This window comes from Peromyscus leucopus, chromosome 5, assembly GCF_004664715.2.
Source record: "Peromyscus leucopus breed LL Stock chromosome 5, UCI_PerLeu_2.1, whole genome shotgun sequence".
Classification (NCBI taxonomy): domain Eukaryota; kingdom Metazoa; phylum Chordata; class Mammalia; order Rodentia; family Cricetidae; genus Peromyscus; species Peromyscus leucopus.
Genome location: NC_051067.1, coordinates 75700221 through 75715430, shown reverse-complemented (window position 1 = coordinate 75715430; position 15210 = coordinate 75700221). Strand labels below are relative to the sequence as shown.

Sequence of the window (15210 nt, the reverse complement as noted above, 5' to 3'; positions counted from 1 at the left end):
AAGAAGAAAGAAATGGGATTCAGGGGACTGGGCTTCACACGGTTGTCATTTAAACTCCAGGTGGAAAGTAGGCAGAAGGCCTGTGTTCTTAGAAGGAAATTGATCTAGCCCTTTGCCAGAACCTTGCCAATTCTGAAGGAGTCTAGGCTGCTCAGGTGACCGGAGGGAGGCAGGTCTTTGGTAACTGACTAGTCACTGGTGTGGCTAGAAACATTCAGCAAAGCAAGCTGTAAAGTAGTGAGTAGTTAAGTCCTCAGTTTGGCATAAGGGGATGTTGATGCTTTTCACATTCTGTTTACCGAGAGCTTAAGCATAGCTTCACTTTAGCCCCTTAAAATCACCCTGGATGAAGTGCCCCAGCCTTCCATGTCTGACGTTTCCATTACCTTTTAGTGTGTGATGGTGTCCTAAGGCTTCTTAAAATAGTCCTTATCTTCTGGAAAAATGTGGGTGCAAGCAAGGGAAATCTATGGAGGGAAGAATTGATGTATTGATGTGATGTATTTTTGAGGTGTTTAGTGAACGGTCAGTCATTGGAGATTACGAAGAGGTAGGGGACCCATGAACTCGAAGTGAGTTTATCCCAAAAGTTAATAAGGTAGTCCTTGAAAATGGAGTCTCATAAGTTACCCTGTTTTCTACCTTTGAGATTTATGGTAACTTCCCTTGTTTTAGGTTTGAGGGAGTCAAACCTAGCAGTGCTCTGCGGGGGTTCCTTTGGCCAGATCCGAATTAGGTCACTATATGTATAACCAATACCATAAAAACTTGGAGTCGGGGGAGGGCTTAGAGGCCATACTGCGGGCATATGACATCACTATTGACAGGCATGACGTCATCCAGACGACGCGATGTCTGTCCACAGCAAAGTTCAAAGCTGAATTGTTTGCGCATGTCTAAGGTAAGGAAGTGCTACCGCGCATGCTCCAGAGGTCAGGGAGTGGTTACAAGCGGGTCACACAAGCTGACGATATACGCGCGCTTCCCACTTGACCCGGAAGTGCTTGAAGCACGGCGCAGCTGGGCGCTAAGATGGCCGCGGCGTGAGTTGCATGTTGTACGAGGATCCCGGGCTGCCGCATTGCTCCGGCCCCGCCATGGCCGTCACCATCACACTTAAAACGTTGCAGCAGCAGACCTTCAAGATACGCATGGAGCCTGAGGAGACGGTGCGGGCCGGAGCCCAGGGGCGGGAGCAACCGGGTGCCAGGGTGGGTGGGGGCAGGGAGGCCCGGATCCAACGGGAGGGGCGGGGAGGACGTGCGGCCGGACCCTGCTCCCCTTCCCCAGCTGCCCGACCTCCTCGGATCCCCCCATCGACTCTGCCCTGCCCCGGCGACTCGGGCGCCATTCCCGGGCTGGTCCCAGGGCGAGTCCCCAGGCCCGCTCTGGTGTCAGCCGCCGGCTCCGCGTCCCCAGCCTGCAAGCTGCTCGGGTGGCCCAGGGTGGCATCAGTGGCTAAGAGGTGCCAACTGGTGACGACAATGTTGATGACAATAAATGGTCTTAATCTTAATAGTTTTGGTCGTCCGTGTTTGTTGGCCGGTTATTCTTTACCAGTGTCATCTTGCTGAATCTGCGAAATAGTGTTGTCCTTTGGGGACTCCTGACGCTCCCCTTTGACAGCCTCAGAGTTAAGGAACTTTACCATGGTCACAGCAAGCATTGGCAGAGATAGGGTTAAAATTCTTTCTGTTTCATCTGACAGCAGCCTCAACATGCTGCGTGAACTTATGTTTGCTTTTGCTTTTTGAGCGTGGGGTCTTGTTTTCCAATGTGGCTCAAGTGATCTGTATTGCCTTAGCCTCCCAAGTAGGTGGTAGTACTGACCTGGGCCATCTCCCCTGAACCTTCTGTACTATGAAGCCACTTGTATACCCCCAGTGACGTCTAGACATGATGGTCATGTATATAATCCCTGAACACTGAGGCTAAGACAGGGGGATTGTTTTTAGTTCCAGGCCAGCCTGAGCTACAGAATAAGACCCTGTTACAAAAAAAACGAGGGAAAAAGGAAGTCCTCAATAAGTACAGAACAGTTGGAGGCCAGCGGTGGGTAGACCCTTTCATTTCCTTACTGCGCTTTCCCTTCTCAACCACATGGCATCTGAAATACAAGTTTGCTTTTCTTTTCCAGGAGAACAGTGACGGACTTGAGTTCTGTTCTGCTCCACAAGCCGTTGTAAAACAGGGTTTGGGGATGGAGCTCTTGTGGAACACTTAGTATGTGCAGGCCCTGGGTCCATCCCTAAACCACCACCACCACCACGCAATAGAGTGCTGTCAGCTGGCCAGATTGAACAGGAATCTCATGATGAGAGCAAAGCTTTTTCCCTAAAGTAAAAGGGTCAGGAAAGGAGTCCTTATTTTATTTGAGACAGTCTCACTGTATATCCCTGGCTAGCCTGGAACTCACAAGTGATCCACTTGTCTCTCCCAAGTGCTGGGATTAAGTGTCTGCACAACCTTGCCTGGACTTCACTGAGGGTATCTTAGAGTGTTAGCGCTATTTGTGAACACACACACCACACTACTAAAGTCTTGTTTTTAATGCCTGTCTTCCTTATTCCAGGTGAAGGTCCTGAAAGAGAAGATAGAAGCTGAGAAGGGCAGAGATGCTTTCCCTGTGGCTGGACAGAAACTCATCTATGCTGGCAAGATCTTGAGTGATGATGTCCCCATCAAGGAATACCATATAGATGAGAAGAACTTTGTGGTTGTCATGGTGACCAAGGTGGGTAGATTAGCTGGGATGCAAAGACCTTGTGTGCCCAGGAGAGATTAGCCATGGGCAGGGTGGGGCTGTGGTGGGGCAGGGTGTTGAGGCTTGATAGGGGTGCTGCTGCCTGACCCCCTTCTTGCTGTCACAGGCCAAGGCTGGCCAAGGTACGCCAGCACCCCCGGAGGCCTCGCCCGCCGCTGCCCCGGAGGCCTCTGCACCCTTCCCTCCAGCTCCGGCCTCAGGCATGTCCCATCCTCCACCTACCAGCAGAGAGGACAAGAGCCCATCAGAGGATTCAGCCACCCCAACATCTCCAGAATCCATTTCTGGGTAAGGAAGAACAGTAGCCTTACCTGTGCCCTTCTTCTGTTCCTTCCAGTGTGGTCCCATCACTTGCGGGGAGGGCAAGCCACCAGAAGCCAGGGTCCGATTTCTCTCTCTTGAATTTGCAGCTCTGTTCCCTCTTCAGGTAGCAGCGGGCGAGAGGAAGACGCAGCTTCCACATTAGGTGGGTGGGTGGTCCTCAGGGCAGAGGCGACTGGGAGACCCAGCTATCAGCCTTTGACAGCCTTGTCTGGGTCTGGGAGGGTCTGGGAGCTGCCCTCCTGTGCTCCTGGTGACCCAGGCCCTGCTGCTCCCTCCACAGTGACTGGCTCTGAGTATGAGACGATGCTGACTGAGATCATGTCCATGGGCTACGAGCGGGAGCGGGTTGTGGCCGCATTGAGGGCCAGCTACAACAACCCCCACAGAGCTGTGGAGTACTTGCTCACGGTGAGGGAGTCTCCAGGTTGTGGTGCCTCAACAGGCAGTGGAGGTAGATCCTACCCCATAGGATCTTGGGTATCGTGTGTTGCCACCGAAGGCTTCCAAAAGAGCCCGGACAGAGAGCATGGAAGGCAGGGATGAGGCCTTCCAGTCTCCTGTCAGGCTGATCACTTGGGTGGGGGAAGTGGGTCTGTTGGAGAGAATTAAAAAGCAGGATCCTTGACAGGGAATTCCCGGAAGCCCCGAACCAGAACATGGTTCTGTCCAGGAGAGCCAGGTACCCGAACAGCCGGCCACAGAAGCAGGTGAGTAGGATGGATGATTATGTGTGGGCACCTACAGTCTAGACTCAGGAGCCCCTGCGGGGGTCTCACCACACCTCTTCCTGCCACTAGCAGGGGAGAACCCCCTGGAGTTCCTGCGCGACCAGCCCCAGTTCCAGAACATGCGGCAAGTGATCCAGCAGAACCCAGCGCTGCTCCCAGCACTGCTGCAGCAGCTGGGCCAGGAGAACCCACAGCTCTTACAGGTGCGGCCCAGGGCGGGGAAACTGAGGCAGGTGCAGCCCAGGGCGGGGGAACTGAGGCAGATGCCTTTTCCAGTTCCTTAGGGGACCACCCAGGGACTTAGCTTTGCTCGAAGAAAGCAGAACTAGCACAGGCCTAGTCCCTGGCTCCCTGAAGACCTCAGGGTTATGTGTAATCAGACTCCCACGAGGTGTGGGTGCTGCTGACATCCCCTTGCTGAAGAGGTCAAGCCCAGAGCAGGCTGCCATATGTCTGGGTCCTGGACTCTGACCACAGCGCTCTCCTGAGTTCTTGCTGTACCTGTAGATCCTCTTCCTGCTTCTCATTCCTGGCCTTTTTCCTGATCTGACCCTCACCCTGACCCTGTGTGCTGACTTGAACCCGTGTCATCCACCGGAAGCCTTGGAACACTCATCTGAGCTATGAGAGGACTTCCTGGACCTCTTGAGTTTTCAGACCCACTTGTTTCTGCCCTGGGCCTCTGGCAGCCTCCTGGGAACTGTCTCTGCTTCTACCCCACTGGCAGCACGTCTCCCACCCAGTGTCTTGGCATCCTCCTCTCATGTCTCCTGATTCTACACAGTGCCCCTGTGAACTGTCCAAGAAGCCAGATTGCTGAAAAGGTCATTTTTAATGTGGAAATAGTCAGATGTCTGCAGAAGCCAAGGGCTGCATCAGAACCTCTGGTTTCTTCTAAGTCGAGTGTATTTAATAGGTTTCAGGGCTGAGTGTGGTAGTGCAAACCTGTAAGCCCAGCACTAGGAGGCTGAGGTAGGAGGATCACTGACCTTGAAGCCAGCTCCTTCTATTAGTGAGATCATCTCAAAAAAGACAGAAAGGAGAGAAAGGCTGCACAGGGTAGGAGTGCCTCCGTAGTGGAGTGCTGGTGCTTAGGTTGAGGCCTGGGCTCACTTGCAAACCACAAAGAGAAGTAGGAACTGCCTGTCTGCCACTGTGGCTTCCACTGCCCCAGGAGAAAGAGAGGTCTCCCCAGGCTTTCTGTGCTGTTGGCGCTCCAGAGCTCTTCTGAGCCTTGCCCAGGAGATCCACCCCAGGGCACTTCCACTTGGTGCCTATTTTAGCCAGAGGCAAGCTCCCCTCTTCTGCAAGACAGTCGGTCCCTCCCACAAAGCCTCAGTGACTTAACTAGCGTATCTGCAGTTACTTGAACTTTTTTCTTTAGTCTCACTATATAGGTTAGACCGGCTTCAAACTCATGGTGGTCCTCCTGCTTCAGCTTCTTCCCAAGTGCTGAGATTACTGGTATGAACCACCATGTCTAGCTTCGGTACATTTATTTACTTTTTGTTTGTCTTATTGAGACATGTAATTGAGACAAAACATAGCCCTGGCTAGCTTGAAACTCCTCTGTAGACCAGGCTGGCCTCAAACTCCGCCTCCCCAGTGCTGGGATTAAAGGCGTGCGCCATCATGCCCTTCTCCCCAGCACAGCCATGGCTACGTGGCTGTTTGGCCGGAGCAGGTACCTTCAGAGTGTTAGTGTTTAAGCAAGGGCTGTAATGGGATCCAGCATACATGTCAGTGACTGTGGGCTGTCCTCTTTCTCCTTTTTCTCACAGCAAATCAGCCGTCACCAGGAGCAGTTCATCCAGATGTTGAATGAGCCCCCTGGAGAGCTGGCGGACATCTCTGATGTAGAGGGAGAGGTCGGTGCCGTAGGCGAGGAGGCCCCGCAGATGAACTACATCCAGGTGACACCGCAGGAGAAGGAAGCTATAGAAAGGGTAAGAGGCCTGGCTGAAGGGCCACTCATGGTGGGCAGCCCCCTGCCTCCCTCCTTCTTACCCCTGCCCATCTTCCCACAGCTGAAGGCACTGGGCTTTCCAGAGAGCCTGGTGATCCAGGCCTACTTCGCGTGTGAAAAAAATGAGAACTTGGCTGCCAACTTCCTCCTGAGTCAGAACTTTGATGATGAGTGATGCTGGGAGGCTAGAATGCCCCCACCCCACTCCACAAAAGTTTTATAAAAGAAAAAAGTGTGTGTGTGTATGTATATATATAAAATATATATATATATACACACACATACATATATATATATATATTCATGTTTATTTAAGAGGAAGAAAAAAATCAAAAACAATTTAAAAAACAGAAGAAAAAACACCTAGCCCAGATTCCTACCTTCCTGAAGTGGCCCCTATTCCCATCTCAGTCCGACAAGACCTGGGCCAGACAGCTGTCCCCATCCTCTTAACAGAGCCCAGCCTGCTCAAAGTTGCTGGCAAGACCAGGAGGCGACAGATGGGCCCCTTTTGGCCTCTGTCCCAGCTCCCTGCAGCCAGATGGAGAGGCGCCTGCCTGCTTCCCCATCCCCTGAAGCATCCCTAAGGACAACCCACCTCCCTCCTCCATGATGAGGGGAAGCTGGAGCCCTAAACTTTATCCTCCATTGGAGTGGCCCAAATCTTTCCATCTGGAGTGGGTTCATTAGAAGCCCAAGGCCTTCTCCCAGCCTGGCCTTGGCCTCCAGCCTGGAGAGGAGGTAACATCAGTTCTGAAGGCCAAGGCCAACTCTACCCCAGGACAGAACCACATCTCTGATAAAGGTTTTGAAGTGAATAAAGTTTTAAAAATGAGCCCTAATAATGGTGCGTGCCTACTGCAGCTTCTCACACCAGCCTCCCATCTGTGAGCTAGCTGGGGCACAGGTGATACGGCCATGCTGAGAAGTGGGACGCGGCCTCTGAGCCTCACCTGAGGGCCCCAGCATCTCCGCCCTGCCCCGACCCAGCCCTAGAAGGGCTGCTGCTCCCTCTATCGTGCAGACTTTGGCTGTGCTCCCCTGGTAACTGGCTAATTACTGGAGATTAATGTTGGTAAACAGAAGCCTTCTCCACTGCCATCTGCTCCTTCATTATTTGTTCATCCAGTCCCTCTTCTCTGTCCCTGAAGCCCCAGTTCATGGCATGGTCTAGTGTCCAGGTGCGAACACAGCCCAGGTGTTGGGGAACGAGCCAGGGGACCCAGGAAAGTCACGACCTGAGGGAGAACGTGTAGAATAGGGGCTGTCAGCAGCAGGCTTTATTAGGAGAGGGGCTTTCAGGAGCTGGGTTCCCCAGACACTGCCGGGTCCTGGGCTTCAGCCGAAGCCATAGCAGCAGCCTGCGCCTCCTTCTTCTGCCGCTGTCTCTCCTCCTTGAGGCGCTTGCGCTGCTGCTTGTCCAGGTCCTGTACCAGTTCCTGGAAGCGGGCACTCCTTGGGTCCACGTGGTAACCCAGGCGCTCCTGGGCCTCAGCCTGTAGCCGGGCCCTGCGCTCCTTGTCAGCCTGAGCTTTCTCCCAGCGTTCCCGCTTCTGCTGTCGCCAGGTCTCAATCATCTGTGGCATCTTGGCCATGCACTCTGCAATGTGCTGCTCCCTGCAGAGGAAAGCAGACAGTGAGGGGCAGACCAGGCAACCCTGTTCACCCAGCTGTCTACTAAACCATGCTCATGCCTGGGTCATGGCTGCCCTCCTTGACTGCACACGCTGTTATCTGCCAGGTCCACATTCAGGCACAGAAACAACTGGATGTTTCCTTCTGGTCCTGAGAATTAGTAGGTCCACTCATATCTTACTCAGTCTTGAAACAGGAAAACTGAAGGAATCAAGCCTTATGGCAGGACAGGCCCATCCAGCTGGGTGGGACAGATGGGGGACCAGCTCCATCCTTCACTGCCAGCATGACTCTGAACAGCCGATGTGGCTTCTCCAGGCCTCAGTTTAATCTGTGAAAAGGGTGATCTTATCCTTTCAGAATTGTTGAGAGGACAAGGTTAAATACCAGGAGCACATTTCACCTGCCCTGCACCGTCAGGGCATCGTCCAAACGTCTGTGTGGCTTGCCTTCACTTTCTTCCTTTCCAATCTGATCGTTCACAGGTTCCTCCTTCACAGGTGTCTGCCTGGACTTCAGAACCCAGCACCCTCACCAGCCACAGTGGCCTAGTGCTTCAGGGCACACCGTAGATAGTTTAAAATCAACCTTCCTTTTGTGCGTGTGTGGTTTTGTTAAGACAGGTTTTCTCTGTAGTCCTGGCTGCCCTGGAACTTTGTAGTGTAAAGGCTGGCCTTGATCTCACTCACAAAGAACTGCCACCAGGGTGCTGGGTGCACCATCACCAATTGCCTGACATGTTTTTAAAGACAGAGTCTTACTCAGCGATCCACCTGCCTCTGGCTCCAGATGGCTAGGATTAAAGGTGTGCTCCCATCATGACTAGTTTACTTATGATAAAAAGGTCTCACTGAATAGCTGTGAGGGCTGTCCTCAAACTCAGAATTCCCCTTTGCCTCTGAACCATGTCTTCTCCAAAGTTACAGGCATGTGCCACCAGGCTTGGCTCAACCTTAGTAACTGCACCACCTGTCCCCTCTACTGGGAACTCTCCTTGAGATTTTTCCAGTAAATATAACGGGTTATATGAGGCTTTGCTTAAACATCATAAGGAGGGGCAAACTGATGTGTCCTCCTGCATGCGCTCCCCCCCACACACACTTTTTTTTTTTTTTTTTTTTTGTTTGAGACAGGGTCTCTCTGTATCCAGAAACTGCCTCTGCAGACCAGGCTGGCCTCGAACTCACTGAAATCTGCCTTCCTCTGCCTCCTGAATGCTGGGATTAAAGGCGTGTGCCACCACCGCCTGGCCCAGTATGCACAAGAACCATGTTTTGTCTTCCCAAGGGTCCTTTATAATCTTGAAATTCCTGCACAGAATATTCAGTAAAGATAAAACAGTTGAGACTGGGCCTGGTACAGGCCTGTAATCTCAGATATTTGGAAAGTAAAGACAGATGGATTCTAGATTCAAGGCCAGCCTGGGCAACATGAGTTATGGTTAATAGTGAGACCTTGTTAATACAGCTCAGTGGTAACGGAAGAGGAAAAGTAAAGAACACAAAAACTGCAGTTGAGTGACTACAAGAATTTACCTAGAAGTTTGTTTTTCAGCCAAGTGAACCTGTACGTTACCCTACGCCACCAGGACTCCGCACGCCTCTTACGGAGGATCCGTGGTTTCGGGGCCGTGGGTCCCCTGCCCCCACACACGCACCTGGCACGACGCCTTGCCTCCTCGGCCTGCTGCTTCGCGCGCAGCGACTCTTGCATGGTCGCTAGGCTCGGGTACCATTCCCGCTCCTCCGCCTCCAACTCGCGCAGCTGCTCCGGGGACGGCCACAGGGAGGCGGGGGCCACCCCCGAGGCGGCGCCGTGCCGCGCGAACTGCTTGGCCGCATAGCGCGGCCCTAGCTGCCATCGCGGGCTCAGCAGGTTCTCCGGGTCTGGCCACTGGGGTCCGGGGCGGCGGCGCGGGGGCGGCGGCGCATGGTAGTTGCAGGACCTGGGACCCAGAGCTGCCGGGAGCCGCAGGAGGCTGCGCGCCGGCGTCGCGGCTGCCGCCATCTTGGCTGTGGGTCCTCGCGGCGGCGGGCTGGCTAGGGCGCTGCCTGCGCGGCGGCAACCTCGGGGTGGGGGCTGGGGAGCTCGGGTCCGGGAGCCCAGGAGCTCGACTGCAGTCGATGCAGTGGGTGAACATTTAATGCAGGGAGCAGTAGTTTGTTAAAATAATATATGGCCAGGCGTGGTGGCGCCGTCTGTAGTCTGTAATCTCGGGAGGCAGAGGCAGAGGCAGGCAGATCTCGGTGAGTTCAACGCCAGCCTGGGCTACAGAGTGAGTTCCAGGACAGCCAGGGCTGTTAACAGAGAAACCTTGTCTCGAAAGATAGATAGATAGATAGATAGATAGATAGATAGATAGATAGATAGATAGATAGATAGATAGATAGATAGATAGATAGATAGGTAGGTAGGTAGGTAGGTAGGTAGGTAGGTAGGTAGGTAGATAGATAGATAGATAGATGGTAGATAGATGGTAGATAGATGGTAGATAGATGATAGATAGAGGAGAGAGAGAGGAGATAGATAGATAGATAGATAGATAGATAGATAGATACATACATACATACATACATACATACATACATACATGAATTGGAGGAGGGGCGTGTGGGTGATTAAGTGGAGGTCACAGAACGACTTGGGGAAGTCATCCTTTCCTTCCACCATGCAGGTTATGGAGGTAGAACTGCCCTCGTCCCACCTGGTGCACATGCACGAGTCTCCTCACGGGTCCTCATTTGGGGATTTCTGGAATATGGCACCACTCTGTAGTCGGGTCAGCCTGGAACTTCTTGCAGGACTCAGGATGGCACCGAGGTTGTGGCAGCCCTCATAGGGCAGGCAGCCTGGCCAGTGCTGGAATGACCGGGAAGGAGCCCGTTTAAAATAAAACTTAAAACTGGCGTGCTAGTAATATTTAAATTCACATATGTAACATTTTAATTTTTGGTTTTAAAATCTTGATGTTTTAAATATTTCCATTTTTGTATTTTATTTCCCCCACATATTAATGCTTTTTATCTCTCTAATATATTAAATATTTCCATTTTAGTATCTAGGTTCATGTTGTGTTGCCTTTTAATTAATTTATTTATTTATTTTGGTTTTTCGAGACAGAGTTTCTCTGTATAGCTCTGGCTGTGCTGAAACTCGGTCTACATGTAGACCAGGTTGGCTTCAAACTCGGAGATCCACCAGCCTCTGCCTCCTGAGTGCTGGGACTAAAGGTGTGCGCCACCACTGCCCAGACGCCTTGTAAATCTTTTTCTAAAAGACTTTTTCCGTTTTCCATTTGTGAGTGTGTGTGTGTGTGTGTGTGTGTGCGCGCGCGCGCGCGCGCGCGTGCGCGTGCCACGTGTGTGGGTACCAGTGGAGGCCAAATTAATTCTCTGGAGCTGGGCTCACCGGCTGTTGTCAAAGGCTTGGGTACAGAACCGAACTCAGGTCCTCTGGGAGAGCAGGAAGTGCTTTTAACCGCTGAGCCATCTCTCTCTCCAGCTCCTTGCGTTCCATCTGCTTTGTTTTTTGTGTTTTTTAAGTCTTACTATGTGGTGCTGGCTGGCCTGGAACTCACTGTGGACTAGGCTGGCCTCCAACCCACCGAATTCTGTCTGCCTCTGCCTCTGCGGTTCTGAAATTAAAGAGACCCCCATGTCCATTTTGCCTTGTATCTTTTAAACATTTCAGACCTACTTTATGGGATTTGGTATATATGACTCAGTTGATGGTGTGCTTGCCTGACAAGCACACAGCCCTGCGTTATCCTTGTGCTGGGTAAGCTAAGCATGGTGGTACATACCTGTTAATCCTGACCCTGGAGAGATGGAGTCCAGAGGATCCGAAATTTAACGTCGGGGCTGGAGGGATGGCTCAGAGGTTAAGCTCTGGCTGCTCTTCCAGAGTCCTGAGTTCAATTCCCAGCAACTACATGGTGGCTCACAACCATCTACAGTGAGCTCTGGTGCCCTCTTCTGGCCTGCAGCCATACATGCAGGCAGAACTGTATACATAAATACATTTTTTTTTTTAAAGATTTATTTATTATGTATACAATGTTCTGCCTGCGTGTATGTCTGCAGGCCAGAAGAGGGCACCAGATCTCATCACAGGTGGTTGTGAGCCACCATGTGGTTGCTGGGAATTGAACTCAGGTCCTCTGGAAGAGCAGTCAGTGTTCTTAACCTCTGTCATAACCTCTGTCTACACATGGGATTGAGTTAACTATCACAAGGAAATGCCTAAATAATTTGTTTTGTGTCAGACTCTTGAAGTGTGAACCACCACACGCCGCTGAGTCCCGTTGGACTGGAATTACTCCGTGCTTCGCTGGGATTGTTACTCTGTTGGTCCAATTGTGTGCAGAGACCCCCACATGTGTGCACGAGCCTGTCCGTTTGAATGTGTGTGGCTTTCCTCAGAGGCCAGAAGAGGGCATCAGATCCCTGGAGCTGGAGTTTCAGAATCACCAGCACCACAGAAACTGGACCCGATGACTGGGACCTGTAATCCCACTGCTCAGGAGGTGGGTGGGGAATAGGAAGTAAAGGTCATCCTGAGCTACAGAGTCTTTAAAGCCAGCCTGGGGTATGTGAGATTCTATCTCAAAAAAAAAAAAAAAAAAAAAAAAAAAAAAGTTTCAAGGTGGGTGTATTGGTGCACACCTTTAATCCCAGCAGTAGGGAGGCAGAGGCAGGTGGATCTCTTAAATTCAAAGGTAGCCAAGGCTACTAGTGAAAACCTGTCTTGTCAAAACCAACAAAAATAGGGTTTCAAGTAGCCCATGCTGACTAAGTAGCCAAAATTGACCTGAATGTCTGGTCTTTCTCCTCCACCTCCCAACTGCTTGGATTTGTGCCCCAAACCCGGCTCTTCTTTTTCTTTACTTCTGTGTTGGGACAGAATGGGGGACACGTGCTAGGCAAACCTTCTACCATTGTTCTAGATCGTCAGACCTACAACGTGTGTGTATGTGTGTATGTGTGCTGTGGACTTGTCTGTATGCATATATGTTCACACCTGAGCCTGTGGAGATAGAGATGAACTTTGGAAGTCATACCTCAGGCACCATCCCCTCAGTTTTGGAGATGGGGGTCTCTAATTGATCTGGGACTCACTAAGTGGGTTAGGCTGGCTGGCTAGTGGGCCCCAGGATCTGCCTTGTCTCAGCCTCCCCAGTGAAGGGATTACAAGTGTGAACTATCACACCCACCTTTTTGTTGTTTTTTAAGTAATTTTAAGGATTTAAAAAAAAATTGTGTGTATGTGTGTTTACTTGCATGAGTGTTTGTATTCTAAGTTCATTCAGGAGCCCACAGAGGCTAGAAAAGGACATCAGATCCCCTGGAACTGGAATTCCAGGTGTTTGTGAACAGCCATATGGGGAACTGAACTTAGGTTCTCTGCAATAGTTATAACTGTTCTTGACCTCTGGGCAATCTCCCATGTATATCCATATCTATAGATAGATAGATAGATAGATAGATAGATAGATAGATAGATAGATAGATAGATAGTCTTAACCTCTGGGCAACTTCCGTATATATCTATAGATAGATAGATAGATGATAGATAGATAGATAGATAGATAGATAGATAGATAGATGATATTTTTCTGTCAGCTTAGCAGCTGCACATGAATCTCTGAATTTACTGATACCTTAATTTTTGTCTGCGGCCCCACGGCCCTGCAAGTCAATACCCCACCGGTCACTCAGGCCTTGGCCTGGAGGGCCTTCAAGTCCTGCAGCCCCAGCATGTAGGTTTAAACTAAGTCTCTATCATTCTATTTACCAACAAAGACTTGGAAGTCAGATGTGGGAGTGCAAACCTGCTAGATCAGAGAAGCTGAGAAGCAACCATCTGATCTTCCTTTTTGGCCGGAGACCCAGCAAGAGACATGTCTCTTCACTCATCCCAAAACCAAAAAGGAAGTGCCAAACTCAAGTCCCCGCCCTTTCCTTCCCTATTCAAATCGCTGGCTTCTCTATGGCCAATTCTGGCCAGCTAGTCGCTAGATCTGTCCTCTGATTCAAGGTAAACTTTATAACAGTCTAGGGAGTGTCACAGTGTGATCAAAATTCCCACAACAGGTAGAGGGTAGCCCTGACTGGCCTCAAACTCACTCTGAAACAGGCTGGCCTTGAATTCCTGACCATCCTGCCTCCACCCATTGGGATGATGGATATTTGCCACCCACTTGGCAAAAATTTTAAATTATTAAAATTAATTTTAAATTATTAAATTATCCTTCCATCCATCCATCCACAGACAGGACTCACTGTGTAACCCTGGCTGTCAGGGAGCTTGCTGTCAGACTGGCTTCAAACACAGAGATCCTCCTGCCTCTGCCTCCCAAGTGATGGGATTACAGGCCTGCGCCCCCATGTCTGATTTACAGAATGTTTATTTAGGGACTGGAGAGATGACTCAGCTGTTAGGAGATGGTATTGTGCTTTGAGAACATTTGAATTAAATTTTCACCACCTATGTTGGGCAGCTGAGCTGTCCATAACTACAGCTCCAGGGGATCAGTCTGATGTTTCTGGATCTCATGGGCACCCACACATGGCACACAGACACACAGACACACAGATACACAAATAGACATGAATAAAATGAAATTTAAAAAAAAAAAAAACCTAAAAAAAAAATTCTGGAAAAAAAAAAAAAAAAAAAAAACAAGTGGTGGAGGTGGCGGCGGCGGCGGCGGCGGCGGCGGCGGCGGCGGCGGCGGCGCACGCCTTTAATCCCAGCGCTTGGGAGGCAGAGCCAGGCGGATCTCTGAGTTCGAGGCCAGCCTGGTCTACAGAGTGAGTTCCAGGACAGCCAGGCTACACAGAGAAACCCTGTCTCAAACAAATGAATTCTGGGCCGGGGAGATGGCTCATCAATTGAGAGCACTGACTGCTCTTCCAGGGGACCCTGATTGGTTCCCGGCACCCACAGGGCAGCTCACAACTGTTTGTTACTCTAGTCTCTTCCGGTCTCTGCTGGCACTGCACACACTCGGTGCACAGACAATACATGTAGACAAACTACCCATATACATAAATAACGAATACATTTAAAACACTTTGGGGAAGATGAGATGGTCCTATTAAGTCACTTTCTGCCAAGCCTGAGTTCAGTCCCTAGGGCACATGTTGGGAGGAGAGAAAAAGTCCTGCATGTTGACATCTGACCTCACACATGCACATCAGAACAACAACATGCCCATACACACACACAAAACAAACAATAAATAAATAAATTTAATTCCTTTGAGTGAAACCCCTGACTATTTCTATTTATTTGTTTTTATTTATATTTTACTTTAATAATTTTTTATATGGGGCAGGAGAGATGGCTTAACAATTAAGAGCAAGGGCTGCTCTTTTTTTTTTTTTTTTTTTTTTTTTTTTTTTTTTTTTTGACTTTTTGAGACAGGGTTTCTCTGTGTAGCTTTGTGCCTTTCCTGGGACTCACTTGGTAAGTCCAGGCTGGCCTCGAACTCACAGAGATCCACCTGACTCTGCCTCCCAAGTGCTGGGATTAAAGGCGTGCGCCACCACCGCCCGGCCAAGGGCTGCTCTTTTAGAGGTCCTGAGTTCAATTCCCAGCAACCACATGGTGGCTCACAACTATCCAAAATGAGATCTGGTGTCCTCTTCTGTTATGCAGGCATACATGCAGACAGAACATTATGCATAATAAATCTTTAAAATGTTCTTTTTTATACATTATAAATAAATCCTTTTTTTTAATTCTTAAGAAAAAAAGATTTATTTATTTTGTATGCAGTGTTCTGCCTG

General features: G+C 50.3%; 2 protein-coding genes across 5 annotated transcripts; one reads left to right on the top strand and one right to left on the bottom strand.

Moving 5' to 3' along the window:
* Positions 1 to 969: 969 nt before the first annotated feature.
* On the top strand, positions 970 to 6624 carry Rad23a (RAD23 homolog A, nucleotide excision repair protein). Of its 4 annotated transcripts, none has more exons than XM_028861788.2 (9): positions 970 to 1169; positions 2573 to 2734; positions 2871 to 3052; positions 3175 to 3230; positions 3369 to 3496; positions 3717 to 3795; positions 3886 to 4019; positions 5598 to 5697; positions 5844 to 5899. In XM_028861788.2, the coding sequence occupies exons 1-9, from the start codon at positions 1053 to 1055 to the stop codon at positions 5897 to 5899; spliced, it is 1014 nt and encodes a 337-aa protein (XP_028717621.1). In that variant the 5' UTR covers positions 970 to 1052. The 4 variants fall into 4 exon arrangements, with proteins under 4 accessions (XP_028717621.1, XP_037061940.1, XP_028717619.1 ...); XM_037206045.1 differs by lacking the exon at positions 5844 to 5899 and adding an exon at positions 6239 to 6624 and having other exon boundaries at positions 975 to 1169; positions 3889 to 4019; positions 5598 to 5762; XM_028861786.2 differs by having other exon boundaries at positions 975 to 1169; positions 3889 to 4019; positions 5598 to 5762; positions 5844 to 6624.
* Positions 6625 to 7033: 409 nt separating this feature from the next.
* Positions 7034 to 9449, bottom strand: Gadd45gip1 (GADD45G interacting protein 1). Its single transcript, XM_028861789.2, has 2 exons — positions 9075 to 9449; positions 7034 to 7399 (listed from the first exon to the last, which is right to left on the bottom strand). Exons 1-2 carry the CDS (start codon positions 9422 to 9424, stop codon positions 7081 to 7083), a joined length of 669 nt encoding a protein of 222 aa, XP_028717622.1. The 5' UTR covers positions 9425 to 9449; the 3' UTR covers positions 7034 to 7080.
* Positions 9450 to 15210: the final 5761 nt, after the last annotated feature.